At 46.7% G+C, this 25585-nt stretch overlaps 1 protein-coding gene, 1 non-coding gene and 1 gene segment (V, D, J or C); all 3 read right to left on the bottom strand.

Moving 5' to 3' along the window:
• Positions 1 to 7199: 7199 nt before the first annotated feature.
• On the bottom strand, positions 7200 to 17387 carry LOC135886504 (immunoglobulin heavy constant epsilon-like). The segment is given in 7 exon segments: positions 7200 to 7546; positions 8493 to 8801; positions 8941 to 9300; positions 10194 to 10313; positions 11818 to 12147; positions 13099 to 13440; positions 17348 to 17387. Coding segments are annotated over 7 exon segments (1848 nt in total).
• Positions 17388 to 17607: 220 nt separating this feature from the next.
• On the bottom strand, positions 17608 to 17737 carry LOC135887270 (small nucleolar RNA SNORA5). The gene has a single exon (XR_010561813.1). It is a non-coding gene; the product is annotated as a small nucleolar RNA SNORA5 (small nucleolar RNA).
• A 2194-nt stretch (positions 17738 to 19931) lies between these two features.
• TP53RK (TP53 regulating kinase) lies at positions 19932 to 24146 on the bottom strand. The gene is made up of 2 exons (XM_065414854.1): positions 23909 to 24146; positions 19932 to 20552 (listed from the first exon to the last, which is right to left on the bottom strand). Exons 1-2 carry the CDS (start codon positions 24144 to 24146, stop codon positions 20074 to 20076), a joined length of 717 nt encoding a protein of 238 aa, XP_065270926.1. The 3' UTR covers positions 19932 to 20073.
• Between the last annotated feature and the right edge of the window lie 1439 nt (positions 24147 to 25585).

The following is a 25585-nucleotide window of genomic DNA, read 5'->3' as shown; positions in this document are numbered from 1 at the left end:
CTCCGGGTCCGGCGCCCGCCCCTCAGAGGACATAGCGCCGACCCAGAAGTATAAAAGCCTGCCTGCAGAGCTCAGTGGAGAACAAGCCGGCGGAGAGAGCAGACGTCTGTGGCCGAGCTCCCGCTTGGGAGACAGCAGCAGGCCGCGACCAGCCTGCTGACTCACCAGGCCAGCCGAGCCTACCCCTCGCCCGTTACCCTGAGGAGGACTGGCCGAGCCTGCCCCTTTCCCGCTATCCCGAGGAGAAGCCGAACCTGCCCCTTTCCCGCTATCCCGAGGAGGAGCCAAACCTACCCTTCGCTACCTACCCAGAGGAACCGATGCTGGTGGAGAGCACCGAGGACACTAGTACGGCCCAGGTACCCTACGAGGGGGAGTGTGGAAGTAGCCTGGGGGCAGCCGACCCCAGTCTGGCTGCAGCACTGCCAGAGCCAATGTCAGTGTGTTGCAGCCAGGATCCCCACTGACAGCAGCAAGTTTCCGCCGCTGCTAGGGCCCCGGGCTGGGACGCAGTGGAGTGGGAGGGCCTGCGTCCCCCCACCACCCACTTCTTGGGTGGCAGACTCCCCCTTTCCCTGGCCTAGAGAGGCTGGGACCTCTTGCTCATTGACTCAGCCCCTGCTTAAGGGCCTGGGTTCCCGAACTATTGGCTCAGCCCCTGCTTGAGGGCCTGAGCTCCAGACTGCGTGGTTGCTGCCCCGCCCTGATTGAGGGCCCGGGGCTTTTTCTAACCTATTGGTTCAGCCCCTGCTTAAGGGCCTGAGCCCCTAACCGTGTGTTTGCTGTCCCACACTACCGCTGGACCAGGACTGACGGCGGACCAGAGCGAGGCGGTGGGATACCCCACAGCCCCACTGAGGGCCGAACCTCGGCCGAGACTACTACAGAGCTCTTCATGCCTACACCAAAAATGACCAAACAAAACAAAAACCAAATGATCTGTGGCAATTAGGGACTGCAGCTCTAGCCAAAAACAAACATACAAAGCCCAATGAAAAGATGAAACATCCTGGAAGCAAAGGACTGAAACACAACCAAGACCATAATATGGTTGGGTGAGCCTCACCAAACCCAGTGCCATTCATTGGGCAATGATTTCCCAATACCAGAGTTCTCTAAAGCAGCAGAGATGCACATGGCTAAAGCAGGTTGCATTTTAGTTGGGCTGCTTTTGTTAGTCTGCTGCTGTTTCAATTTCCCATCCTTTGATAGAGTAGCTTTGATTTGAACTGATTTTCTATCTAGGCTCCAGGGTTATCGGGGATCATTTTGACACAGGTAGAAATCAGGAACCAATGGGGTAGATTTCACATTTTCAGGCCACGAACACAAGGCCCGAATCTGCTGTGACTAGTCCCAGGATAACTGTCCTGGGTCTGCTCCTGCTCCCATTGACGTCAATGGCTACACACCTATGTGAGTTAGCCGTGAGGGTAAGAACTGTAGTATCAGGCCCATAATTAACAGCAAGAAGGAAAGAGAAAGAAAAGGGAGTCTGCTCATCAGCTGTGAACATGACTCTAATGGTGGGGGTTTTTAACACACACAACCTGATCACTTAGGTAACATTCCATGCATGACGACAAAGGATGAGCAGATAAAGAAGCTGAGGACCCAACGGTAAAATTCTCAAATCATAAAACACTACAACTACTTAAAAGGAGCCCAAGTCACCAAATAATATACTCTGCCTCTGTGCTGTAGCCACAGGAGCCCCACAAACCCCTCTCTCAAAAATCAACTATGTGAAATACAAGAACACCGTGAGATCTTAGAAGAGAAAGAGAGTTTATTTGGTGGCCAGTGCAGAAATCTGCCATTTCTCTTATAGTGATACAGGTTTCTAACAGTGAGAAACAAAGGGAAGGCTTTTCCTTACTCAATTCACATTTGTGCCTGTTTAATTATATTCAATTCCCTTAATGCAGCCCCTATCAGCTCAGTATCCTAAACATGCCACTCAGTATTCATAGGACAGGGGCCTGTCTCTTACTGAGGTTTATTATGCTAGTGGTGACATACTGATTTGCTTAGAGTTCCAGTATTTTGAATGTGATTAAGATTTAAATGCCGACCTCTTTGCATCTTCTTAATTATGTAAATGCCCACAGGTGCTGGAACTAGAGGTGCTCGGGGTGCTGGCTTGAAGTGGTTTCCATTATATACAGGGTTTACAGTTTGGTTCAGTGGCTCTCAGCATCCCCACTATACAAATTGTTCCAGCACCCCTGTAAACCCCTATAATCAACACTTCCTGCGCCAGCATTAGCCAAGGCCCAGATGCTTCTTTCCTTCATTTTTTCCCATATTACCGTATATACTTGTTCATAAACTGAATATTTTTGGTAAAAAAGTGATGCATCAAAGAGCGGGGGTCAGCTTCTAAATGGGTCTACACCAAAAATTGCTGATTTTAAAAACTCTATGGAATCATTTAATTGAATATCTAATACATTGTCGTTTTGTTTACCTGGAGCGTCTGTAGGCATGGAGCCCCTCAGCTCCCTGTGGCCGCGGTTCGCCATTCCCAGACAATGGGAGCTGCGGGAAGTGGAGCGCTGCTTCCCGCAGCTCCCATTGGCTGGGAACGGCGAACCGCGGCCACAGGGCGCTGAGGGGCTCCATGCCTGCAGACGCTCCAAGTAAACAAAACGTCCCAACCCGCCAGCGGCTTACCCTGACGGGCCGGGAGCCAAAGTTTTCCAACCCCTGAAATATAGGGTTGGCTTATGAAAGGGTCAAACAGTTTTTGCTATTTTTACCTATCCATTTTGGGGGGTCGGCTTATAAACGAATGGGCTAATGAACGAGTATATATGGTAATTATTTCCTGCTGTAACTAGATTTTTATCTCTCTGTTAATGGGCATGGAAGGAGGGATGGTTGATGCCAACCCAACATTTGTTGTAATCACTAATTCCACTACATTTAAATTCACTCACTGTTTATGCAAAAGGGAGAGCTGGTAGGTATGGCACTAAGGGACAGCCTGAGACTCTGGGCTTGTGTTCTGACTGGGGAGAGACTGTATTTATCACTAGTGACCCTCACATACTGACCTTTGTTTTACCAATGAGCTTTTATTGTATTGTTTGACTTATTTTCCTATCAGCACCCATACGGTGTTTGCAGGAGGTTAGTAATGCTCTGCATTTTGCAAAGCAGGCGGATTCCAAATTCCTGCAGCTACTGAGGCCTAGAGTTTTAAAAATTCACATTCCAAAGTGCATGTGCATAATTTGCACATACAGTTTTCATGCAGAATCACAGTAACTGAACATGCAAAGGGACAGTGAGACACTGGTCCTTTTCCCATGCAGTCATGGTAACTGAACACACACAGATTATACACGTGTATTCTTGCTCACACACTTGTACCAGCAGCCATGCTTATTGGTTTTACACACACATATTATATTTCACATTTATTTTTATCTTTGTGTTCCTGTTGGCCAAGCAACCACACTTTCCTCCTTCATTTCCCCTTATAGAGGTCTGGATTCTACTCCCAATGAACTCAGTGGCCAAAGTGGTCCTTAACATTATTACTTCTAATAATCCACACCTAGGCACTTGCTGCTCTTTGCCCCCTGCTTATGATAGAAGTCACTTACCACAGTGGTTCATGTACCCTTGGGGGTACACAGAGGTCTTTAAGGAGCTACATCAACTCATCTAGATATTTGTCTAGTTTTATAACAGGCTACATAAAAACCACTAGCGAAGTCAGTGCAAATTAAAATTTCGAACAGAATAATTTATGCTCTATCTACTGAAATGTGAGTACAATATTAATATTCCAATTGATTTATTTTATAATGATATGGTAAAAAGGAGAAAGTAAGCAATTTTTCAGTGATAGTGTGCTGTGACCCTTTTGTATTTTTATGTCTTATTTGTAAGCAAGTAGTTTTGAAGTGAGGTGAAACTTGGGGGTATGCAAGACAAATAAGACTCCTGAAAGGGAAGTCTAGAAAGCTTGAGAGCCACTGACTTACAACAATAAAAAAAAAATGCAATAAATTAAGACAATTCAGTTGATAACCAACATCCCTCTCCAAAAAAACACCACAAGCTATCCCAAAAGAACTTCTCCCTCTGCCCTTGTTTTATCATTCCCTACGTCCTTATATCCCCCCTTCCCATGGTTTGATGTCATTGCACACTGAACTTAATTCAGACCTGGTGTAAGAAGGTGCATCTCCACTGAAATCATTGGAATGGCATCCATTTACAGCAGATCTAGAGTTGGCCCACTGAGAAAGGGAATTCATTCCTCAAAGCAGCTGGAGTTGATCCATTGTGTAAGAAGTATAGGAGGAGTGTCAATTTTCTGTTAAATAAATGAATTTGCAAATACTTGATTGTGAAAAGAACCAAGAAAAGAAAAGGCAAAGCTCTTTCTCCATTCACACTGGGCTAGGTAACACACTCTGGTCACCACAGGCCAGATTGCAGAGCTGTCTTTACATTTTCAGTTCTACCTCCAGTGATGAGGTAAAGAGAGACACCCAGTGGTAAAATATATGATAGGTCTTCTCTTGTCGTCTTCTTCGCAGCCTTGCCAATTTCTATCTAGGAGTCAGGTAGGATCATTTCAATGTACATGAAAGCCAACGAACCCCTTAGTATCTGTGAAAATAATTCCACAGCTCTCTAAGTAGCCTTGGGTAAATCATTTTCACTACTTTGTGTCTCTGTTTCTCCTTCTGTTAAACAGGTTAATAACTATGCCCTAGCTACCCTAGCCCTAGTACTTAGTTAATGACCTTTGGAGATAAATCCTAGGAGTTAATAATACTAAGGGTACGTCTATACTTACCTCCGGGTTCGGCGGTAAGCAATCGATCTTCTGGGATCGATTTATCGCGTCTTGTCTAGACGCGATAAATTAGGGTTACCATATTTAAAAAATAAAAAAAGAGGACACTCCACGGGGCCCTGGCCCCACCCCAACTCTGCCCATTCCCCGCCCCTTCCCCAAAGTCCCCGCCCTAACTCCGCCCCTTCCCCTGAGTGCCCCGTATTCCCCCTCCTCCCTCCCAGCCATGCGAAAAGGGCTGCCCGAGCGCTACCGGCTTCACGGTTTGCCGGGCAGCCTCCAGACCCTGCGCCCCCAGCTGGCGCTTCCCCAGCGCAGCTGGAGCCCGGGAGGGGAAGCGCCCAGCCGGGGGCGCAGGGTCTGGAGGCTGCCCGACAAACCGTGAAGCCGGTAGCGCTCGGGCTTCGGGCAGCCCCCATGCCTCCGGACCCGGCGCCCCCAGCCGGGCACTTCCCCTCCCGGGCTCCAGCTGCTGTGCTCCTCCCCTGACTCTTCGGCTCTGTTTAAGAGCCAAGCTGCCCAAGCGCTACCGGCTTCGGGCAGCCCCCATGCCTCTGGACCCTGCGCCCCCGGAGCCCGGGAGGGGAAGTGCCCGGCCGGCGGCTCAGGGTCCGGAGGCATGGGGGCTGCCCGAAGCCAGTAGCGCTCGGGCAGCTCGGCTTTAAACAGAGCAGAAGAGTCAAGGTAGGGAGCACAGCAGCCGCGGGAGGGGAAGTACCCGGCCGGCGGTATTTTTCCCGGACACGTTCGGCTTTTTGGCAATTCCCCCCGGACGGGGGTTTGATTACCAAAAAGCCGGACATGTCCGGGAAAAACCGGACGTATGGTAACCCTAGATAAATCGATCACGAAAGTGCTCGCTGTTGACGCCGGTACTCCTGCTCCACGAGAGGAGTACGCGGAGTCGACGGGGGAGCCTGCCTGCCGCGTGTGGACCCGCAGTAAGTACCTGGTAGTTCAAACTAAGGTACTTCGACTTCAGCTACGTTATTCACGTAGCTGAAGTTGCGTATCTTAGTTCGAACTGGGGGGTTAGTGTGGACCAGCCCTAAGAAAAAGTATTATGTTAATAATACTGACTATTTGGTGTTGCTCACCTGCACATTTAGCAATTCTGTACAACCCAAAAAATGCAGGAAGCTAGGCCACCTTTTAACCAAAAGTGAAGCTAGAGAACAAAAAATTCTCTCTGCTCTACAAACCAGCTGATGAACTGGTGCTTCTCATACAGAAAGGCAGCGAGCAGCTACCACGAGCGTGACATATAACCAGTCCTTACACTGGAGGATGGGAAGGAGCAGTTAGGATCCCTTTACAAGGAGAACGTGAAAGCCAGGAGATGAAGTGGGAGGGATGTAGAATCAACTTTTCTGTAAGTTTCAGTTCCAGAGAACTTTCCCTGTGCTGGAAGTGTACCTTCTGCTTTCTTCCCCACCCTGGACAGTCTGTTGAGCCTTCACCAAGTCAATCTATAAAGAAAAAGTCAGAATTGTCAGCTTGGCCAGCAGTAACTGCTGATGTGTGCTTTGTTACACCGATACGAAAAAAAAAAAAATCACATGCCAAATGGTGGGGGGAAGTTCATCAGTTTGCAATGGAGTAAAACATTTTGGGTTCTCACTACCAATAGTCTGCAGAACTTTTTTTTTTTTTTTTTAAATGTCTCCATAAAAATGACATTTCCATATGGAGCAAATTCATAAACAAAATTTGCCTTATTTGTCCTGGGTGAAATGTTGCCATTTGTGATGCAGAAAGTTGCATTCGCTGACCACAGTGAGGATCCCATATATGAGTGCAGGACTTGGAAAATGTAACAGACACCAACTAGCCAAAGGACTAAATCTGGTAGCCAGAAACCAATACAAAAGAGGAGGAGGGATGGGGGAGGGGAACGCACCAGCAAAGTCCAAGCATCCCCTAGTGCAGTGCTCACCTCTAGCTGTTGGGATGCAGGAGGGGCTAGGATGACCTTAGAGCCTACTCAGAGACTCTGTGTTTCATAACATTTCACCAGCCCTAAAAACCTGCAGTTGATCAGCTTTGTTCCTGTCCTACAATTACATGCAGAGAGCAGCCACAGGCTGCATTCTAATAACATAACAATAATTAGAAATGAGGCGCTTTACAAACACAGCACTCCTCGCTCCACCCTTACGTAAGTGAGTGTTTGTACAGATGGGGGCTCTTAGGTGGAGAGATTAAGCATGCTGGGAGTCTGTGTCAGAGCTGAGATCAGGTCTCATTAAGTTCCTAGCTCACAGCCATCAGCTCACACCATCACTTTAGGCCTCCCTCTGGCACTCTACAGGCCTCATTTGGCCCCTTGACCACACTTTGCTTTAAAGTGATCTCCGTTGTTCAGGCACTGTATGAACTATCCAATCAAACATGCTGTACAGGACATACCAGGCAGCTGCAGAGTGTATGATCTTTCTACAGAGTCCCTTAAAGCAGCATGTGTCACCCGACACGTAAACACTGCTCCTTCCTCTTCCCTTCCGGGCGTGACTCTCAAAACGCTCCAGATGGAGTGCAAACCATTGGCCCCCATTATGGAGACTGAATGGCAGACTCCCGCTTGCAGGAGCTGCCCATCTCGTAACCAGTTCACAGTGATCACGTTAGGGGAGAAGTTATTGATCCTGCAGTTCAGCCTCAGCTCCTCTCCCACCACAGGAATGGAGGGGTCTGTGGTGATCCAGAGAACTTCAGGGGGTGTCCCTGTTCAAATTGAAAGAACACACAGCAGGACAGATGGTTAGATGAGTCACCCCCAATGTCAAGAAGAGGGCACATGGCCAAGATGCATAACTGTACCAATGGGAGTGGTGAATTATTCATGACAGTCATAATGAGAATGTGGGAGCCTACAGCTCATACAGTGAGAGCTGCTGCAAATTGTGCCTGGTTTGATTGTTTATGGCATGTTGCGGGTCTGGCAATGGAAATTTTTGGGTGTGACTGTAGCTTTGACCTTGGCCCAACATTGTGTGTGTCACGCTCTTTCCCCTGTACCTATAGCTCATGGGGCTCTCGCAGTACTCCAGGCCCCCATCACATCCCCAGGCTCTCCCATACTGACACACGGTGCACTGTGCTGAATAAGGTCTCTCTCTACTCAGCCACAGCTACCACACCTCTTCTTCCTCATCCCAGACTTTGGGCATTACCTGGGCCGGTTCCACTTTGCGCCACCGCTGAAGATCAGTATGTGAAATGGGGCTAAGACAAAAAAGCAGAAGGCCCATTCAGCAATCACTCTAATAGGCTGGGTTAGGAGGAACTCAGCTGCTCCTTAGCTTCCTCTACAGTCTTTAACCCAAAGGCCCCATTCAGATTCCAGGTGATCAAACCATTCTCACCTAGAAATACTTAATACTTCCATAGCACTTTATATTTAGTTGATGGTCACAATACCCCTATCCTCTACATCTTATAGATGAAAAACAGGGACTGACTTGCCCCAAGCCACATTCCAAGTCAGCGGTAGAGCCAGGATTAGATCTCAGGACTTCCTAGCACTATGCCCTGTGCACGGGCCAATAGATCACCCTGCCTCCCAAGCTCTGAATATTTTGCACCTCGTGGTGTAAATCTGCTGAACCTCTCAAAGGCAGCTCCACTATTAGCATCATTTGCAGCAGTTGACTCACGGCATGCATCTTACCTTGCAAGTTAACTTCATAGAAGAGTTCTTCTATATTTCCAAAGCTGCTGTGTTTTATCTGACAGATATAAACTGCCCCTTCCTCCTCATTGGTCAGTATAAACTCAGTCTGGCTCCAGACACTGAAATAGTCAATTTCACAAGGGAAAGGTCCAAACTGTGTCACATCGCTAACCAGTTGTCCATTTCGAAACCAAGTCAAAGTGATATCCTTCGGGTAAAATTTCTCTACTACGCAGCTCAGAATGAGCTTCTCTCCTACCGTGGGAGCCTGAGGCCAGCTAGTGATGTAAAGACTTGTCGGCCGAGCTGAAAGGGAGACAGAGAGAGAGACAGAGAGAGAGTGTGTGTGTTTAGGGAAATCTTGTAAAAAGTTACAGTTCAGTTTTTGGCAAGGAGTCAGTAAGAAAAGAAGATCTGCTGGCAGGGGGCGGGGGGGAGCTTTTACCTGTGACACTCAGCGTGGTGCTCATCCATATGACGTTTTTCAGTGCGCTGTGCTCAACGCTGCATTCAAACACTGCCCCATCATCCCGGATGGTGGGTGTGTAGGTCAGACAGGATGGAACACTGAAGAACTTGCCATTGGTTTCCAAAGGCTGCCTTGCCTTGTCTGTAATATCGTCTCTCGGACCCAGAAGAAAAGAGGCTTCTCCAGGAGCTTCACTTGATGCCATTTGGGGGGTTCTCCGGTACCATTTCACACTAATCGCTTTTGGTCTAAACCCATTTATGTTGCACATCAGCTTCAGCTTCTCATTCATCGGGATCACATCTGGTTTGTTAATCAAGGAAACCTGAGGTGGCACTGAAAAGAAGATAAATTTGGGATTTAGAAGTCTCTGTGAGATGCTGGCATAGCAGAACTGGGGGTTCCTGGATATATAAGGTAGTGATATTCACAGTAGGAGTGAAATATGAAATACTGGCCCCAGTGAAATCAACACACTGGGTCTTTTCTAGGCATGTACCCAAAGTGTAGCTGCAGAGAGCCCTGGACCTTTTATGGGAGCCCTGCTTTGTCATCACTCTTGCTCAGACACAACCAGGACCTCCTCCACGCAATGGCCCTTTGCATTAAGATGAATTGAGGGGGCCCACTCCCCTTTCAGTTGCTGAAACCCATCTTTTCTATCTGATTAAACCCTTGTGATCCCTCCAGTACTGACAAGTGCTATGACTGCTAAAATCTAGTGCCCCGACCTCTATTGTTGGTCTCCCATAGTTGCTAAAACCCTCTTGCATCCCTCTAATGACTGGATTAGATTAGACTAAATTAGTCCATGACAGATGGTTTAGGGAAATGAAATCAATCCTGCCATGATGCAGGCAAATAAGCTAGATTACCTACTATTGGTGCTTCACAAGGAGTCTGCTCATGGGCCATACAGCTGATTGAGGTGTCCTAACATACAAAATATCCATAAGGAAATCAGATAGAAGTACAGAAGTTAGCAACTCCCTTCTTTGGGGCTCAGAATCAAATAGGATATTTGTTAACACTCTGGATTAGAGAAAGCTTTAGCTCTGATTTTTAGGCCAACTTTCCTTTAACATGAACTAAGAAGCACACTGTTTGCAGAGCACACCCTTAGCTAAGTTATTATTAGTTATTAATTATTATTACCATTAGTATATAAATGAGAGGCCTACCACAGCTAGAAGGATGCTGAAGGGTGGGAATGTTTAAAAAAAATTTACCTTTCATAAGTTGTTCCCGATAGAATATGGTCAAAAATATACTACACGCTCCAGTTATCACAATACAAGCAGCAGCCACTCCAACAATGAACCCAATATCCCGATGATACTGCTTTGGGGCTGAAAACAAATGTATTCATTAGAAACTATTTAAAATAATCAGATTCCACCCAAGGATCTCAAAGCATTTTACAAACAATTAATGAAGCTTCCCATCAGCCCTGGAAAGTGCAGCACTTCTGTATTATTGTTATTATCCCCCTTTTACATGATGGTAAACTGAGTCAGAAAGAGGTCAAGCTATAATCAGTTCTGTGTAGGCAAGACAAGGGATTCTAGGCCTTTTGGATGACATGTGCACAAAGAACACAATTGAAAGAGGAGCGGACTGAGCCATGGAGTAACTTTGCTATTTTGGGTACAGGGCTATGTCTATGAAGGTATGAAGCAGGGATTGGGGTAATATGAGTTTGCTAGAGAAGGCTGATATACAGGATATTTGAGTGTTTTTTGCTTTCCTGCCCTCAATTACAGCCTGAATAACTGGGGCTGTGAGCTGGGGAGATTTGTGGGAACTGCAAGGGTGAAGAAGCAGATCTCCCACACAGGCTGCAGAGCTCAGCAGGGCCGGCTCCAGGCACCAGCCCACCAAGCTTGTGCTTGGGGCGGCACCTGGAGGGGGGCGGCGCGGCGCTCTGGCCGCCGGGGAGAGCGGGGCCACGGCCGGGCTCGCCGCCCTCCTCCCAGGGCTCCGGTCGCCCTCCCCCCGGCCGCCGGGGGGAGAGCGGAGCCCTGGGGCGGCAAAAAAGCCAGAGCCGGCCCTGGAGCTCAGGAACAGCTATTGAAGCCTCAAGGCTGCAAAAGTCCCTGGGAATGCTGCATTCCTCTTCTGTGGATGGTGGATCTGCAACAGCCCCACCCTACTCTCAATCTCTTCCGCATGCCGTTGCACTGAGCCAACACAGAGCACAGCCTGAAGAGAGTGCAGAACCCCTGTGCAGGCCCCTGGAGTCCTGAGCCCCTGGGCACTGGTTTTACTGCACTCAGGACTTTCTGGAGTTAAGGCAGGATTTTGCTCCTATTAAAATTATTTCTCCCATCAATCATTTCTTAGGATTTCCCCAATACGTAGAGAGTAGAATTTCCATTTGCTGGGAAATCCCAACATTTTTAAATTTGTTTTTGTTCCAAATCAAACTGAAAAGCTGAAAGTTTGAAATTTTCTACAAAATGAAAATTCAGAAAAAGTTTGATGTGGAACAATTGAAACATTTAATTTCAGTAATGTCAAAACATTGTTATATAAAATATTAACTATGGCATATATTCTATCATGTTAAATCTCTACATACAATATATTAAAACTAATATTTTAGTATAATATAAAAGTTTAAACAAAAATTAATCAAAATGTTAGTCAAAATTAATCATTTTTACCTTATCAAAATTAAAAAGAAAGTAAAAAATGATTCATTTAAACTTTTTCCTGTTGAAAAATGTCATCAAACCAACACGTTTCCATGAAACAGTTTGATTTCAGCAAAATTACATTTTCTGACAGAAAATTGTGCCATTAAAAATTTTTCAACCAGATCTATTCAGAGTCTGTTCTTGGGCCACTTACTCGTGACAAATATGGTTGTATTTCCTCTCAGTGGCTTTTCCAGGGATTCATGTCGGACTTCACAGATGTACAAGGATCCATCATCCTCTTCAGACACCTCTCGGGTCACCCGACTCAGCACGGTGAACATGCCCTTTTTATCATGAGCCAGTGGGACTCCCGTGCAGATATCCTGCGTTAAAGGCCTCTCGTGTTTACTGCCATACTTCCTAACCAGCCAGGAGATGTCAATTTCTTGAGGGTAAAATTGATGAACATCACAGGAAAAGGTTTTCTCTCCCCCTGCTGTAATTTCGGGGTTTTGGGGTGACAGCAACACTGTAGGCTGAGCTGGGAAAACAGATCACAGTCATGCACAAACAAGATCCTGTTGCTCATGATTCCCCATAAAAGATTCCTAATTAGCACTAGACACTAATTTTGCTTCTGAGTAGATAGTTAAAATTGGGAATACAGAGTTACATGGCATTAAGTGAATAAGACTAGATTCAAAATACTGACTGAGTGCTAATGGACACTAGTAAAAATTTAGTTCAAAATAAAAAGGAGAATGTAAATGCACAAATGAGTGATAGATACACACCAGTGAAGCACAGTAAGAATTCCTCTGAAGAGTTTCTTTTCTACAAAAGTTTTACTCTTATAACGTTAACATGTAAACAAGCCAGACCGTGACTAAATCATTGCATCAAAGAGACAGTAAAGGAGCTAACTTTAAACTGACCACAAGGACCTGGAAAGCACTTGATGATCCCCTAAGAAACATTTGCTGCAGTTATCCTCAAACAAGTGCCTAAAAATAATTCAGAACAGTCACTGGAGAATGAACTGCTGGCTGTAGGCAGTGGCAAGAGAAATTATAGGGGTTTGCTTAATATTCAGTGCTCCTATTCCAAAAAAGTCACTTCCTATCCATATGCAGTTTAGTGTTTACTGCAGGCCGGGGATAGGGAATCAGGCCTCTTGGTTCTAGACCCAGTTCTATCATCACTGTGTGACTCTGGGCAGGTCAGTTATTCTCTATATCTCAGTTTCCCCCATCTGTAAAATGAGTTTATTAATACAGGATACTCCCATTTATCTGACACCCTATTGTCCCAATTCCCCAATTCGGTAGTTTATGAAGCAATTAGGAATTCCTGAAGATGAAAATCTCCAAGGCTAAAATAAGGCTACTGTTTCATTACATCACAGCATCATGTCTTAACTCAACCCTTTGACTGGCCTCAAAGTTACACATTGGTTGGTTGTTTCTGTTTTATAGCTAATAGTACTGAGTACCTCTTACTTGGAGCTGGATTGTCCCACTTCCGTATTGCGGGGTTATTAAAACAGTGCATGTGTAGATCCCTTCGTCATCTAATGTCACATTATGCAGGTTCAGTGATGCGCTGCCCTGGGTTAGTAATTGAGGATTCACCAAGGCCCCATTCCGGTGATATAACGTATGCTTTCCATCAAACTGGTATACGGTCTTCTCTCCAAATTCATTGTTTATGGTCCATTTCACTGCCACATCCTCCAATTTAACACTCTTCCAGATTGTAAAATTACAATGCAACTCAATATGTTTGTCCACCAGACAGAATACTGGGGAAGGGCTGGTCTTGATTTCCAATGTAGCTAAAAATAAAACAAACAAACATGCAATTGGCACTCACTATCAGTCTCAGCAACAGGAAAAGGAGCGAAAGGGCTATAGAGACTGAATTCTCCCTCTCAGCCCTAATTAGGGGCCTGCCTAGGATCAGGATGGAGTCACATCACTGTGCTGGGGTGGGGACATTCGTGCTTCTATGGTTGTACCTGTCCTGTGGATAAATCAAAGCCATCAGACACATATCCGAGGGGATTGATATTTTTAGAAACTGAGCCCTATAAGAACATAGAATATAAGATCAGCCAGACTGAGTCAGACCAAAGGTTCATCTAGCCTAGTAGCCTCTCTTTTGACAGAGGCCAGAGCCAGATGCTTCAGAGGGAATGACCAGAACAGGGCAATTTCAAGTGATCCATCCCTTGTCATCCAGTTCCAGCTTCTGGCAGTTGGAGGTTTAGGTACACCCGGAGCATGGGGTTGCATCCCTGAGCATCTTGGCTAATAGCCGTCTTGGCTAATCGCCATAGTTCATAAACATGAATTTATCTAATTCTTTTTTCAACCCAGTTATTATTTTGGCCTTCACAACATCCCCTGCAACGAGTTCCATAAGTTTTCTCTGCATTGTGTGAAGAAATACTTCCTTTTTTTGTTTTAAACCTGCTGCCTATTAATTTCATTGGGTGACCCCTAGTTCCTGTGTTATGTGAAGGGGTAAATAACACTTCCCTGTTCACTTTCTCCACACCATTCATGATTTTACAGACTGCTATTATATCTTCCTCCCCTCCCTCCCCAGCTGAACTGTCCCAGTCTTTTTAATCTCTCCTAGTACGGAAGCTGTTCCATACCCCTATTCATTCTTGTTGTCTTGTTGCCCTTCTCTGTACCTTTTCCAATTCTAATATATCTTTTTTTGAGATGGGGTGACCAATATATTGATGCTTTGGAGCACCAGACATGTCATTGTTTACTCAATGGGACACTGTCAACATAAAAATTACACATCTGTCTCAAATGTATTTCCTTACCCTTGTTACAAGTAACACGTGAAAAGGATTATAGAGAGGGCAGTTGGATTCATTTTTTGTTTGTTTATTCCATGCCTGTGACTGCACACTATGCCAAGCACAGGTCTCAGATCTGCTAGCAAGGATGTCTGCACCCATGTACAGCCCCATTGAAGTCAATGGGGTATTACATAGGTGTAGGATTCACACCAACTGAAACAAATGGTGGATCGTGATCTTAGTCAGTTTCCTCTTTTAATTGTGTGAGTTCAGAAAATGTCATCGTAAAAAACACAATTAAGACTCAAGAGATCAAGATAAGACCTGAAACAACTTTTCATTCATTTTTTTTAATTGACTAGATTTCAAGCTGATGGTATCGTTTGCTTTTCTAAGTCATTGTCATACATTTCTGTCTGTGGAACATCTCTTCCCAATTTGTAAAAGGTCTGCTATAGAAATTGTTCCACATGTTTGTTCCAGATTCCTGTCTGAAATAAACCTAGCCATGTTAGGGAGCCAACTGCACTCTTTGGTATCAGAGATTTCAGAAATCAATCAGACTTCTTTTTTTGTAACTACGCCACTGTAGTCAAACATACCTTTAATAAAACTAACCTTATTTATTACTGAACAAGTCAGGAGATGATATTTTCCACTTGGACTGCAGTTGTGGAATTTGGACAGTTCTTAATGGACATAACGTTTCCTTTTCTCCTTCCTCATTCCCCCACTTCAACTCCCCCAAATGGCAAATGTTCAGAATAGTTTTCATGTTATCTCCTTTGAATTCTTATTTATTTTATTTATTGTTACAACACAGCTCTTCGGGCCACATTCTGCTCTTGATGCACTTGAAAACGGGAATCTCCAGTGAAATTAACAGGAGCCCTGTAGGTGCATCCAAGAGCAGAATTTGGCCCTTAAAACTGAAACCCTCAAACTTGGAAGCTGAAGACACTTTGGGCCAAATTTGCCTTCATTTTAGATGCAAGTTGTTACACATTCCAAACAATTAGTGTAAAATACTATTACTTTTCTAGCCCTGTTCTGTGAAGCATTCCAAATATTAGTTACCCTGATATTCTATGTTTGCTCTGTATTGTGTTGCAACATAGCCACTCATATCTCTGGAATGTAAACTCTTTTGAGGAGGGACCTATTATTTGTCTGGCATAAGTTTATCTAGCATATAGCACCATGTGTGACAGATATGGCAATGTCGCAATATCCCTGAAAGATCTTATTGTATTAAGTTCATGTAATCTCTCTAGGGGCAAGATATGACCAATGTAGGAACGGGGAGTTCAAAAGACTCTATTGAAAATGCCAGACAAGTATGGACTTTTGGGACAATAAGCATTAACTGCAGTTCCTGGGGATACCTAGGGTGCAGTTAACGCACGTTATCCAACTCTGGTTATGCAAAAACCCAGCCTTTTCAAGCTAGGTCCAGAGGAGAGGGTCTTTGTTGATTACCCATTGTAGAAGATCAAAGGCCTAAGCTGTATAAAGAAACTAATGCTCTGCCCAGCCCTTGTTCTGGTTCTGGAGCTAAGATGGATATGAACTTTCAACCATAGGAAAAATCCAGTGGTGGGTTTTGAAAGACTGAAAGCTACCAGTGCGCTAGGTTGGTGTTGGGGGTGACCAGTGGTAACCGTTCTAGCATGTGTGTAGATTCTTTTATTGTTTTCTCTGTCCTGTTTTTACCTTAAGAATAAATGTACTTGCTTAAAAGAAGCTATGTGGTAACCTGTAACTGTGGGCAATACATGGGCTATAGCCTTCAGGGAGAAAGCAACATGCAGATGCTCGCCTGTTTAGGCAGTCTGGCTTGCTGAGGATATCACAGTGTAATCCAGCCTTAAAATCCCCTGTGAGGAGGGAGAGAGAGATGCAGGTCTCTGCTCAAGAGAGGTGATGGCTGGGAACCAGAAACCTTTAAGTGAATGTCCTAGAGGAACCATGGAGGGGAATACAGGTGCAGTTACCAGAAACTATGAGTTAGGCTTGACAAAAATTGGTTTACACACACACACACACATATATATATATCGATTTTATTTTTAAGAATTTTAAAGCTTTTTATCAATTTAAATTTGCACAGCTGCACAAGATAATGGGTTTTAAAGCTTTTTTCTATTTTTATCTATTTAATTTTTTTACAGTTGTGGTAAATTATGGGGGTCAGACAATTATTTAATGACAATAGACATTGAAATTCAATCAGTTAAAGCTTTATAACCAAACACAAACTGTCAATATCACATGTCAAAATGTCCAAAATAAATACCCTCAAATCAAGCAATCCGACCTGTTCACTAGCCCATTTGTAACAAGCCGAATTCAAAGTCTTTAAATCACTGGATTTAGACTCTTAAGAAGTTATCAGGCAGCATTTTTCTTACTTTGCCCAGCTGTAACTTTCGATGATTACTGATAGAAATGTTTTGCCAGTTCCTGTGTGTACCGTGAAACTGACATTTACTGATAAAAATCTAATCCTTCCCAGCCTACTTAACCTGCTACTTAAATAAACCACAAGACCACCACCAACTTCGGGACTTTCCTCCCTCTCATTGCGGTAACACTTTGGGTTTGTGTTCAACTTCAACTCCAACTGATTTTAAAAAATCCCCAAAGGCCCAACACTGCCGCCTTTGCTGCTGTTGAACAGTATCTTCCTTCGGGAATAGCCCCAGCTGAACAGACCCGCTCAAGGAGCAAGGTCCTGCACAAAGGCGAATAGAGGCGGCGGAGTCTGGCTGGCAGCGACGGGTCATTGATTGGCAATACAGCAGCGGCAAAGGAGGGGAAGGCGGCGGGAGGGGCAGTAAAGGGAGCCTCCCGTGTCACTCGCCGCCTCCACCAGGCACAGCCCAAGCCGCAGGGCAGAGGAAGAGGGGAGCGTCCATACCTGCAGCCACGAGGTGCACCAGCGTGAGCAGCGCTTCCATAGTCCGGTGTGGGCAGGGCGGGGAGCCGGGAAGGAGCCGCCGCAGCAGGTGCACTTTGAACTGCGGGAGAAGTTAGCGCAGCCAGGAGTAGCCTCGCCCCGAGAAGGGCCCCGCCCCCAGACGTGCCGGGAAAGCTAAGACTGATGCCCCCACACAGCGGGTGCAGCCAGGGGCTTGGCTCAGGCTCCTGCACCTCGGGTAAAGGGCGGCCGCCTGGTAAAATTGTCCCCGGGCCGGTGGAACCCAGCTCCCACGGCGGGGGAACCGGGCACTTGACCTGGGCAAACTTCTCTGGCAAGGAAGTGAATACGCGCCGGGCACGGGCAGCCCGAAGCGCTAGGACGCTTGCACGAGGAGGAGAATAGCAGCCCCGAACTCGGCCCCTCCCCGCTCTCAGGCTGCGGCGCTAAAGCTGAGCCACGGAGCTGCTTGGTAGGCGTCTCGCTCCGATTGCTTCTAGGGTGCTAGACTGGGGTTCCGCCGCCTTCCCCACCGAACAAGGGGCGGACCCCTTGTGCGCCCGTTCTCTTCCCCCAGGACAAAGAAACTCACCATGCTCCCTCCCACAAGCCCTAGGGGCTGCCTGAGACCCAGGAGCCTGCCCCCAAGCTCAGGGCTCCCTAAAATATTAAAAAATATAACCACCCATCTTCCCCAAAGTGTGCAGATGAGCCATGGTTACAAAAATGTCACAGGAAAAATAAAACTACAGTAGTTATTGGTTGACAGCAGTGGTTATTACAAAAGAAGAAGAGGTTCAGAGAAGGGTGACAAGAATGATTAGGGCTTGTTTACACTACTTGTCCATGGAAAAAGCTCATAGGAAGAGAGATTGAAAAGATGCAGATTCCCTATTTTGGAAAGGACATAAACAACAGGGAATAAAAGTATAAAATAAGGTATGGTATAGAGATGGTAGATCAGGAGTTTCTGCTCTTCCCATTTCATGCCACAGGAACAAGGGAACAAAGGTGACAAGTTCTAAACTGATGAAAAGAAATAAATACATAATTAGAGTGTAGAACTGATTGCCACCAAAAGTCAGAGGCTAAGAACTTAACAACATTCAAGAATGAATTGGACATTTATACAGTTGACAAGAATATCCAGAGTTAGAGTAGCTAATGCTACGAACATATTTCCAATTAATGTTTAAACGTGTGGTTCAGGGCTTAGCTGTATGAGTGATCACGATGTGGGGGGCTGATTAGCCCACATCTGCCAACTGCAGAATTCTTACATTTTGGCTCCTGGGGGAATTCTGCACCATTGCACAACACAGAGTTTGCTCAGAATTAATGTTCTGCACAGAATTTAATTCCCTCCCGTCCCCTGCAGAATTGGCACTGCAAAGCTGCTGCCCACTGCTAAGGTCCAGCAGAGCCCAGCTCCCCAGGAGGCTTGGGCAGGCTGCAGTTCCCGGGTTTGCTGGCCCCACTCAGTCACATAGTGCCCCCAGACCCCCTCCCTGCACAGCAGCTGCCAGAAGAGGCAGAAGCAATAGCTGGGAACTGCAGGGAGGGGCTGCTGCTTTCCAGGAGGGGAGACTTAAGGAAGGAGGGGGTGAAGCCTGCCGGGGGGGGGGGAGGGGACGGACATGACTTGAGCTGGCAGCCGAACCTTTAAATTGTGCCTGCCCCCCCCACACACACACAGTCTATCAGCAGGTACGAGTTGTCTCTGCCTGGCAGGCAGTAATGAAACTTCGGAGCAGAATCTGCGGCTGGACTCTGAGGATGTGGGCGTATGCGACACACCAAACGAAAGCATAACAGAGAAACAGGAACTGGATTGTCCTAGGGGTTTCTTTAACTCCCTACTTCTGGGGGGAATCCTTTTTGTCATCTGTATCATTACAGACATACTTGATGACAGGTATTTTGAAATAAATTACCAAATAATTGAAAATGGCATGATTATATTGTGTTTTGACAAATAAAATATGCAGAATTTTAATTTTTTGGTGCAGAATTCCCCCAAGAATACATTTTCCTCAGAAGTATCTGATATTGACCAGTGTTGGAAACAGGATACCAGAGTAGATGGACCTCATCTCTGATCCACTATGGCATTCCGCTGTTGCTATACTCTGATTAAAAAAAATTTTGATTTATTTTAGAGGGCCTAAACAGTCAGAGTGGAAGCACTCCTTCTTACAGAAACTCTGCATGGAAAGTTGCAACACTTTTGTTTAACTGAGGACTTGGTCATTTCTATTACGGATGTAACTGACTATTGGCTTAAGAAAACAAAGTTGATTTGAAAACAGAGCCAAAATTTACACTTTCCCAAATTTACTGCAATAAACATAACATTTTTAATGCTCTAACAATACAAGCTCTATGTTTGCATAGCAAATCACACTACAAATATTGGATTTTTCTTTTTAAAAAGGGATATCTGATCGTTAGGAGACAAGAAAAGCAACTGTTCCCACCTCAGCTGTTACTTTCCCACCTGCACTCCCATCACCTATCATTAACTTGGTTACTCTGAGCCACTAGTCAGATTGCTGTACAAGGATCACCACCATGTTGGATTAAACTGGTTTATTGTACATTTGTAAGACAATGAAAGCTACCAAAATGGTGAATTATGAAATAAGACCAAACAATTAATAAACAAGCACATTTGCACATCATAGGAAGTTACATTTCCCCTACCCTCCCACAAATTCTGCTTTCTTCTATCCAACCATGGATCTCTTTCTTCCCCTTAGTCGTACTTCATCCAGCTTTTTGATCACTAGACTTGATTTTTTAGATTTGGCAGAGTACTTCTTCAGCAGGGCTTCAAACAGTGTGTCTGTGTTTGGATGAGTACTCAGAAAAGCTTTCTCCAAAACATACAAATCAACTCCTTTATCCTCAGGAAGACCAGAAATAAAACTCAGTCCAAAATCTATCAGCACCAGGTCCAGCTCTTCTACTGGTGGTCGCAAAAGCATGTTGGAAGTTGTAAGATCTCCATGGATAAGATCCTCATCATGCATTCGTGCCAAAACCTCACCTATCTTTTCTGCTAAGAGAAAGAGGTTGCTGGTATCCTTTCCACTTTGCTGTACAGAAGTTATATAATCCCGAACTGTAGTTGATTCTACGATATCTTCAAGATATATACAGTTGGAGACATAATCCACAAAGTAAACGACTGGTGCAGAAATCCCTATTAAAAAAAAGAGTTGAAGAAATGCTAGCCTTTAGCTTATAAGAATTTTTAAGCTTGCTTTAAGATATTCAAAATTTATAATTACATAAATCAAATGCACTCTTAGAAGTTTACAACACTATCCTGGAATTGGGACAGAAGCTCAAAATCCTGACCTCTAGTGCACTGACGAGTCCAAGTTTAGCAGTGTTAAGTTTACTGCCCTGCCTAATGCCTGGTCTACACTTAGAATATAGGTCGCCAGAGCTATGGCGCTCAGAGATGTAAAAAAGCCAAACCCAACTACCATAGCTTTGCCAACCTAACCCTCGGCATAGGACACAGCTAGGTTGACAGAAAAATGCTTCCATCAATCTACCTACTGTCACTCAAGGAGGTGGTTTTCCAATAGCAACAAAAAAACCCCAAAAAGAACGAGGAGTACTTGTGGCACCTCAGAGACTAACACATTTATTTGAGCATAAGCTTTCATGGGCTAAAACCCACTTCGTCAGATGCATGAAGTGGAAAATACAGTAGGATGGTATACAGCTGGTATGGCAACACCCATTTTTTCATGTTCTCTGTGTATATATATCTTCCTACTGTAGTTTCCACTGCATGCATCCGATGAAGTGGGTTTTAGCCCACAAAAGCTTATGCTCAAATAAATTTATTAGTCTCTAAGGTGCCACAAGTACGCCTCGTTCTTTTTGCTGATACAGACTAACATGGCTACCACTCTGGGGAAAAAAACAAAAAACCCTTCCATCACTGTAGAATGTGACGACACCACAGAATTATGGCGACATGGCTACTGCGCTGTAGCTATGCCACTGGATCCCCCATAATGTAGACAAGCTCTAAATTTCAACTCCTGAAATTTCATTATGTATCCTTAAATCCCCCCCATCACTTTCAGTGGAATACAGGATTAATCACTCTGCCAGACAACACATTTGTCTGGCAGATGCAGAATATATGCTAAGATTTTGTCCTAGGCATGGCTGCATTTTGAGCAGATCCTGAGCAAGTACAATAAATCAGGAAAATGACGAAGACACACATACCAGTTATTTGCTCTTTGTGAGAAGAAAAAATACCATACAAGAATCTTGAAATTACAGATGAAGATAAATATCACCCTGTTTTAATGGGGTCACCAGAGCTGGCTTAGACTTGCTGGGACCCGGGGCTGAAGCCGAAAGCTCAAGCCTGAGGGCTTCGGCCCTGGGCAGCGGGGCTCAGGTTACAGGTCCCCTGCCTGCGGCTGAAGCCCTCAGGCTTTACTTCCCCTCCCTGGGGCAGTGGGGCTCAGGCTTTGGCCCCTTCACCCAGGGCAGTGGGCTCAGGCTTCAGCCCCCCATCTTGGGGTCATGTAGTAATTTTTGTTGTCAGAAGGGGGTTGCCCTGCAATGAAGTTTGAGATCCCCTGCATTAGTGGATGGTGCTCTGAAGGTCAAGGGTTTATCTCCCTGCTTCACTTTTGCCCCACTATAACTTAGGCTGTTCCTATTATTCATCCAAGAGCTTGTCTACACTTGAAAGTTATTTCAGAGTAAGGTAAAGTGAATTTAGGGCACAATAGCTTCCAGAATAGCTTCTTGTGTTGACACTACTTCAGAATATGGGCTTGTCTACCCTACAGGTATTACAGCAGCACAACTAAAGTGCTGTAGCACTATAGAGGCTTCCAACAGTGACAGATGGGATTTTTCTATCACTGTAGGCAAGCCACCTCCCAACCCTGGTAGCTGGGTCAAGGGAAGCATTCTTCTGTCAACCTAGCCACATTTACACTAGAGGTCAGGTTGGAATAGCTACTACACTCAGAGTTGTGAGCTTTTCCCAACTTCTGAGCAACATAGGGCTTGGCTACCCTTGCAGATGTAGAGCGCTGGCAGTAAAACCAGCCTTCGGAGACCAGAGCAGGGGAAACGCTGCCGTGTGTTTACACTGTCAGCTGCAAGCGCACTGGCATGGCTACATTAGCAGCTCTTGCAACACCACAAAGAGCAGTGCATTGTGGTAGCTATCCCAGTGTACAAGTGACTGGAACGTGCTTTTCAAATGGGGGGGGGTGGAGTGTGACAGGGAGTGTGTTGTGTGTATGTGGGGGGAGAGACTGTGTTTTGGGGGGCAGAGAGTCAGCATGCAGTCTTTTAAGTTCAGATAGCAGCAGGCCTCCCCTCCCCCCCTCACAACAGCATCATTCCACACTAATGGTTTGCTTTGTCCCGGAGCAGATAAGCATGCTGGCTGTCAGAAACAGAGCTTTGAAAGGGGAAATCTGCATGCCTGCAGACAATTTCAAAACAATGAGAAGAGTGGCCACTTGACTTCAGGGGATTATGGGACGTTTCCAGAGGCCAATCACAGAGCAGTAATGCAACACCTCGTCCACACTGACGCACAGCAAGCTTTATGCTTCTTGTGGAGGTGGATTACCAGGAGCAGAATCCAGGTGATCAACGTGCCTTGTGAGTGTGGACACCTCAGGAGTTAGGGCGCCCAGGGCTGCTTTAATGCACTCTAATTTGCAAGTTTATCCAAGCCCATAGATATGTCACTCTACATTTTAATTGTAGACAAGATCTCAGAATAATCATGCAGGGACCTGTTGGAGAACACCTATTTCCATTACTTCCCCAACATAGAAAAGCCCAAGCCTCTTTCTAAATACTATCAATATACTCTGTGAATACATTAATATTGTGAAATGTTCGGATACTACAACGAGGACCACAGAAAACAATATCCTGTGGCAGCGAGTCACTCAGGACAATTGCGTGCTGGATTTTAAACAAGTCCTTTTGTGTAGGTTTTTGTTGCCTTTCAATTTGACTAAAAGCCCTGTTACCTGGGGTTATGAAAAAGTGTAAAGAGGTGCTGATGGCTCCATTCACGATACAAACCCCTCCCCAACCAGTGCCAAGACCCTTCCATACAAGCAGCTCTTATCTCTCACTAGACCAGTGGCTCTCAAACTTTTTTTTACTGGTGACCCCTTTCACATAGCAAGCCTCTGAGTACAACCCCCCTTATAAATTAAAAACACTTTTTTATATATTTAACACCACTATAAATGCTGGAGGCAAAGCGGGATTTGGGGTGGAGGTTGACAGCTCATGACCCCCCATATAATAACCTTGTGACCCCGAGGGATCCCAACCCCCAGTTTGAGAACCCCTGCCCTAGACTCATTCCTGTACCTCTCCAGCTCAGCCCCACACCACAGAGCCCCCACTCCCCCATGCCCCACAAGCAACCCCCATCACACCATAGACTCATCCCCCCCAGCAAACCCACCCCACACCCACAGAGCCCCCCTCTGCCCCTGAGCTAAGCCCCCCCGCCACCCCTCTCAGCCCCACCTGCCCGGCGGCAGCGCAGCAAGGAGCGGGCCTCCTGCGCCGTCCGCCGCCGGCTCAGCCGCTCCTCCAGCGCCGGGTGCCGGTAGCGCTTGGGAAAGCGGAGCTTGACCACCGCCGCCCGGCCCAGGAACTGTCCCCGATAGAGCCGCGCCTCGGCCCCCTGCTGCACCAGCTGCAGCCCCTGCAGCGCCGGGGGAGACACCGCGCACGCTCCCGCCTCGCCTCCCCCACCGTCCATGATAGAGACGGCCCCTACGCTACCTGCGTACGTCAGCTCCGTGGCCGGCGTAACCTGCGTGCGGGAAAGGGGCACGACACCGCCCCCTCCGTGCCACGTGACTTACCGGGACCCTTCGGGAAACCTCGGGTTCGGCTACCGGAAATAGCCGAACCGCCCAGGAGAGCATTAAAGGGAGGAGCCTGTAACCCCGCCCTGCCCCGTCCCGCCCGCCTGCGGCTCCTGCCCGTTACACCGGCCTACGGAACACCCCGCTAACCCATAGCGGCCTCGCTGCCTCCCTCTCTGAGCTTCAACCCGCCCCCCCATACCGCTCTTCCCGTGTATCGCCCTTCCCTCTATACCGCCCTCTCTCCTTTATAGTCCCTCTAGGCAGCGCTTTCCAATCCCATCACTCCCCCACACTATGAATCACCTCACCCCCCCCCCATACTACTGCCTCTCCCTTCTATAGGGTCCCTCCTGCCTTCTCAGGTCTAGGGTTGCCAGGCGTATGGTTTTCAACGGGAACGCCCAGTCGAAAACGGACCTTGGTGGCTCCAGTCGGCCTGACAGATGGGCGGCCACAGAGGCGCCACGCGCTGCGCCCATCTCAGTGCCGGCTCCGCAGTTCCCATTGGCTGGAAACCAAGACCCAATGGGAGCTGCGAGGGTGAGGGCAGTGTGCGGAGCCTCCCTAGCCACCCATGCATCTAGGGGCTGCAGGGACTTGGCGGTCACCTCTGGGAGCCGTGGTAAGCGCCACTGGTATCCCGCACTCTGCACCCCAACCTCCTGCCCCAGCCCAGAGCCCCCTCCTTCATCCCAAACCCCTCATCCCTGGCCCCACCCCAGAGCCCACACTCCTAGCCGGAACCCTCACCCCCTGCCCACACCCCAACCCCCTGCCCCAGCCCGGTGAAAGTGAGTGAGGGTGGGGGAGAGCAAGCAACAGAGGGAGCAGGGATGGAGCGAGCGGGGCAGGGCCTCGGAAAAGGGGCAGGGCAGGGGTGTTCGGATTTGTGTGATTAGAAAGTTGGCAACCCTACTCAGGTCCTATCACTCCGCTCCTCTATACCACCCTCTCACCACAGATCACTCTATCCCCTGTTTACTGCCCTCCGGCTATGTATGACCCAGCCCCTCTATACTACCCTCCTATCATGTATTACCCTATCCTGTCTATACCACCTTCTCGCACTGCCCACTCTCTGTGTGCCCCCTCTATATTTCCGCCTTCCACTATATACCTCCTCGTTCCCCACTACACCCTGCTTCCCTCCTCTCTATGATGCACTCAGTAAATAGTATATAACTAATATGTGATAGATCATCACTCCCGCTGCCTCCCCTTGTGAGAAGCTGCCCTTCAGCCTTGTCCCCCTGAGAACGAAACTTCCTTTAACTTCTGATGCTGCAACTGCAGGAATGGGACTCAGGAACTCAGAGCACTCTTGCAG

The sequence above is a fragment of the Emys orbicularis genome, chromosome 12 (genome assembly GCF_028017835.1).
Source record: "Emys orbicularis isolate rEmyOrb1 chromosome 12, rEmyOrb1.hap1, whole genome shotgun sequence".
NCBI lineage: Eukaryota > Metazoa > Chordata > Testudines > Emydidae > Emys > Emys orbicularis.
Note: the sequence above shows the minus strand (reverse complement) of the source record. Positions and strands in the feature narration are given on the sequence as shown.